Consider the following 5381-nt stretch of genomic DNA (forward strand, 5'->3'; position numbering starts at 1 on the left):
GTTGTATCCTTTGTTATTGTCGTTGTCCTTTCTGTCAAGATGGATACAAAATACAGTAAATCAGTGTCTCTAGACACATTGTCTCTGTTTATGTTTCCTCTGCCAAATACGATTTTTTGTTTCACTGTTCCTGTCTCAGTGTCTCTCTATAAACAAACGCAGCCATACTTACTTTCCATCAACTTTTTATTTTATTGTAACATCAGTTAAAATAATTAATTTTCTAAACTTAAAAATTATAAATTTAATTAAATGATTTTTCTAAATGAATAAACAGAACTTGAGGATGAAAAAGCAAATTGTTTGTGTCTGCTGCTTCTTTTCTTTAATTTTCACATAGGCAGAATCTATGGAGGTGGTTGTCCATGGAGTGCGGTAGAGTGTTCAAAAAGTCAAGAAATTCTCATGTGAGTGAGCTTTCCACCACTTAAAGTTGAAAGCTGTGAATCATTCTTGGTCGATCCTGTGCCAGACACTCCATCATGGGATGGGAATGGCATCCATATATACCTTAAAAAATTGCAAAAAATATTTCTAAACTTAAAGCTAAAATGAATTATTACAATAAAAGTTTTTAGTAGCTAAACCGTTAATTTATTTATTTAATACAACTGGAAAGTGAATAATTAATATCACAGCTTTGCAAAAGCCAGAGTCATGAATGAAGAAGCACATAGTATATATAAGATAAGTTTCATGGGAAATGAGGCTTTGTTTTTGTCAATTAGGCTCTCAAAAAGTCAAAAGAAGATAGAGTACGTGGTGTAGCAAAATCAACGGGATATTGAATGCATTGAATTGACTTGTGATGATGAAGAAAACAACCAATCTTCAAACACTGTGATGCACTTGCACCCTCTCATTAATACTCTTTAACTCTTCACATCCTTATCTTGCAACAAACATCTCATTTTCAATATTACCTCTTCTCTTTGCTCTGTACCCTATTTTCTATCAATTATCAATATCACTTTTTTTTTTCTTTTTAGTTACCTGCAGTATCTCCTATCTTGATAGGTCAATGACTAATTCGTCGCGAATTTGAACTTTATTTAAGAGTGAAAACTTAGGTGCAGTTGACTTCACGTGAAGTTGATAGTTGAGAACCGTTAGATGAAAATTTAGTCAAATTAGTCTAATTATCTAATGACTCTTAGTTATCAACTTCACGTGAAGTCGACTGAATTTTCACCTTATTTAAAGGCCTATCGCTGGCTAATGGATTGCTGCATGTATAAGGTAAAATTTTAACTCCTGACATTTACTTATGCGAACGAGTAAGCTGTTAGTTATCAATATCACTTTATTGTTATTGGGCCTCCAATCCTGTGACCTTTTCTGGCATAACATGGACCCAATTTTTAGTCTCCATATAAATGGCATCAACATCAGTACACAAAGAAATTATGACAACTTAGCATAATTAAAGGGTGTGGCATCAACACCACACAAGAAGAAGAATAAAGGTGAAAGAAAAAGCAGGGAGGGATTCTAAGAGAACAAATGATAATAGTATTATTCACATTATTATCTGATCTGTATGTATAGTAACAGTGTATGAGATTACTCACGTGAAAACTGTTAAATGATTTGACATATAACGAAGTTAGCTCAAAGGCTAGAAGAGCCCCAGCTAGCATCAACAGCTTCAATGATCTTTCCATGGAGTGTGGTTCCAGAACAAGCAACTATACCACGATCAAGCCCTTCTAAATATATACCTTTCGAGAAATCTAGCGGCCGTCCGCCGGCATCAGTCACCATGCCACCCGCCTCCTGTATGATGATAACACCTGCAGCATGGTCCCATATCTTCTCCTTGTAACCACTCCTTGCAAACTTCATGAATACTTCAGCATCTCCACGCGCTATTGCTGCATATTTCACCATGCTGTACACTCTCAATGGCTGTTTCCTGCATATATTTATATGTATGACACTTGAGAGGAATGTATGAATCATGATATTGGAATGAAAAAGTTAAGAAATGCACCTTAGACCAACACTATGAGCTAGTCCTGCAGTGAAAGAGTGGCTTGAATTGGCCTTCTCAACCGGTTCACAAAATGTAGCCAGTGCTGGATTGTCAATGGAAGACACACAAACTTGTTTTGCATTGTTTGGCCACAAGAACTTATTATTGCCATGAAGCAGAGGTTGCATCCATGCCTTGCCACTACCTTTTTTTGCATACAGCACACAACCTTTGTTCCAAGTTTCAGAATTTGGAGGAGTCAACTTAGATATGATCCTATGATAACGGTGCTGATAGCTTAACCACTCCTTTCTCATTGGATAGTTTGGACAACCAAGAACTCCAAGAACAACCTCTCCATCTTCTATCAGTGCTAGAGCTACAGCATACTGATCTCCTCTTACAAACCCCAATGTGCCATCAACAGGATCAAGCACCCAAAATCTTCCATTAGCACCGCCTCTCGAGTTGCAGCGACTAATTATTTCTAGAACTTCTGAAGTGCCAAGAGCTGACTTTGGCTTTTGAACTCCAAATTGGGATGCTTTGCTTAGACATTCATTCACAGTTTCAACCACAGCTTCTAACAGCTCTGATGCATTAGCCTTGGACAGAGTTTGAACGTCCTCTTCGGCTACAATTGAGATATTTTCGCTCCCCAAACACTCCGACAATATCCAGCTGACAATTGCTTGCACACTCCAATCTACATAACCAAGACTACAATTTAAATTTCATAGTAAGAATGAATGAGAATTCTTCATCTGCTAGGGATAAACTTATCAGTTATCACCCATTTTCAAAGTGCTGAATTCACAAATCTCAGATAAATATGCTTCAATCATCATGTGGCTAAAGTTGTAAAGAAGCATAATGTACACAACATAAGTTGATCATGGCTTTTTAGTGTAAGTCAGTGTAAGTTGAAACTTTTACATAGAAATAAGAGGATATGATATATAACCAAAATTTACCACAAAGATTGTAGTTAACTGGTTCTGATCACAGATTTACACCCAATTCAATTCAATGCTTAAATTGAGTACTTATCCCCCCCTACATTAGCAATCATTCTTTTGTTCTAATAGAATTTCTAGTTTTGTAGAAATTTATTTAGAAGAATAAGTTTTATATATCTTTTTTCCTTCTCTTGGAGGACAAATTAGGAGCAGAGAGTAACATATGAAAAGTCATATTTGTGAACATGAACTGATGCAACCAAAATTATGGCTGTGGTTAAACAATCCAGCTCAGTCAAAGATGGCTAGTTATTGAACAAGTTGAAGTCACTATTAGATATTTGGGAATATAAACCTAAAGTGAATGAGATGACTTACAACCTAAACTGGAAACAAGGTCCTATATAGGGAAATTTGTTATTGTAATGGACAATACCAATTACCACAGTAGAAAACCTTTAAGTCAAGCAGCTGAAGTGAGCAATATATGGACACCAGCAAAATCTCCTCATACTTATTCTAGATTTGTTGCCTCTTTAATGGAAAATGGAAAATATGGCATAAAAATTTGTAATACAAAGGTTTTATCCAGTTTTACACCCTTTTGATAGCAGTAAAGAATAGAAACGTGTACCAAAAGAGTATGAAAGCAGCTTGTTTATTTCCCCTCCATTAGAAACGTGTACTCTTGGAATTCCATGAAGCCTCCAAAATTTAATTGTCACCTTCCATGCTAAGTATGTTATCATTGACTTAATTAAAATGCATTGATTACATTGTGTCCTTGTGTATCAGACAAGGTTTTGCAATTGCATTGCTATCATTTTACTTTTATAATAAACAAGGAACAAGCCACTTGTCATAATTTGACAGGATATAATGCATCTTAGGGTGAATTTGTGTAATTTCACCAAACCTATTAAAGAGAGTTTTTGTATGTTGGCAAGGTCACAACATTCTCATGCACAAATTGCACAAATCCAAATAAACCCACTAATCTTGAAAAAGATACAGCAGAGAATTCAAACAATTTAACACAAAAAAACAGAAGCTTTACTGCTAAACAAAACTACCCAATTGAGGAAAAACAATGATTCACTGACCTGCAACAGTAACAGGAGAATTATCATCTTTGGAGTGGACCTGATGGTTGGTTCTAGAAATCAAAGTGTCTTGAACTGTCTGACAGAGTGAACATGCCATCTGCACTGCTCTCACAGCAACATCAAGTTCCTTGGAATATTCCTTCAGTTGTTCTTCTTGTTCATACAATAATCCCAAGTTGTTACTCTGATTCTCCTCCTCCATGACAGGAAAAGAACAAGTATGGTCGAATTTTGAGACACAGCCAATGTAATTATGGGGTTGTGCTTTATAGTGAAGTGAAGTTAAGGTAGAAGTAGAAGTAGAACCTACTCCTCCAACAACATAGGTGAGTGTGAAAGCAGAAAAAACATCATGGTATCTCTTCCTTGCTTGTCCCAAGATACGTGGGATAATGGTACCCAAGCTTGAACAATATAAAGACATGGCTGGTAGTGCTTATTTAATGTGACATTGAAAGGGGAAGAAGAAAAATTAGAATTGGATTATGGTAACAAACACATAGTAGTAGTAATAATAATAAAGGGTTCATTCATTCAGAAAATCATGTATGATTCATTCATAGAAGAAACAGAAGTAGAGAGTTGAGAATCAATTCAATTTGTAGGTCCATTGGGGCTGCTGCTTTTTCAATCTACTGTTGTCGTTTTTATTATCCCGTATCAAATTAAAGTGGATTTGTTTCTATTAATGTGGAACGTAAACTTAAAATATTATTCATAGATTCCTTACTTTATCGATAGATAGAATTGTATGCGTCTGCTGAATACTTTCTTATTACAATTCAATTAAGTATTCTTAAAAAATGGTATAATATTCAATTTTTTATTATAATAATTAAAAAAATAAATAAATATATCTAAAAATTATAAATAAATTTAGTATTTTTTTAAGTTAAATATATATTTAAAATACAAATCAAATAAAGTTAAAATTTAAAAATTTTAAATTTTTGTTTCAGATTTAATATATTTAATTATTAATACATTACAATTTAAATATATATCTAAAAATTAAATTAATTAAAATTTAAAATTTTAATTTTAAAATTTTAAAATAAATCTTAAACTATCTAATTATTAATTAATACCATACAAAATCTTGAAAGAAATAAAGCAGTCACCTATTATTATTTTTTTTATTATTCTTTATAATATTCTTTTTTTAATTAAAAATTGAATAAAATAACTTGAAGAGATTCTCATATATATTACAATGTTAAATTATTTTTGCATTCGAATACGCAATCTCTTAAGTGAGTATGAGAAGATTATACCATGTGAGCTATAACTTATTAGCATGCAAACTTGTGATTTGAGTTGTGTAAACCTATAATTTTGTAT

At 33.4% G+C, this 5381-nt stretch overlaps 1 protein-coding gene across 2 annotated transcripts; it reads right to left on the minus strand.

Annotated features, from left to right (window-relative positions):
• Window positions 1-1489: 1489 nt before the first annotated feature.
• On the minus strand, window positions 1490-4812 carry LOC112714645 (3',5'-bisphosphate nucleotidase AHL). Of its 2 annotated transcripts, none has more exons than XM_025766280.3 (3): window positions 4038-4812; window positions 1994-2681; window positions 1490-1915 (listed from the first exon to the last, which is right to left on the minus strand). In XM_025766280.3, exons 1-3 carry the CDS (start codon window positions 4462-4464, stop codon window positions 1612-1614), a joined length of 1419 nt encoding a protein of 472 aa, XP_025622065.1. In that variant the 5' UTR covers window positions 4465-4812; the 3' UTR covers window positions 1490-1611. The 2 variants fall into 2 exon arrangements, with proteins under 2 accessions (XP_025622065.1, XP_025622066.1); XM_025766281.2 differs by having other exon boundaries at window positions 3569-4610.
• Between the last annotated feature and the right edge of the window lie 569 nt (window positions 4813-5381).

The sequence above is a fragment of the Arachis hypogaea genome, chromosome 10 (assembly GCF_003086295.3).
Source record: "Arachis hypogaea cultivar Tifrunner chromosome 10, arahy.Tifrunner.gnm2.J5K5, whole genome shotgun sequence".
Lineage (NCBI taxonomy): Eukaryota > Viridiplantae > Streptophyta > Magnoliopsida > Fabales > Fabaceae > Arachis > Arachis hypogaea.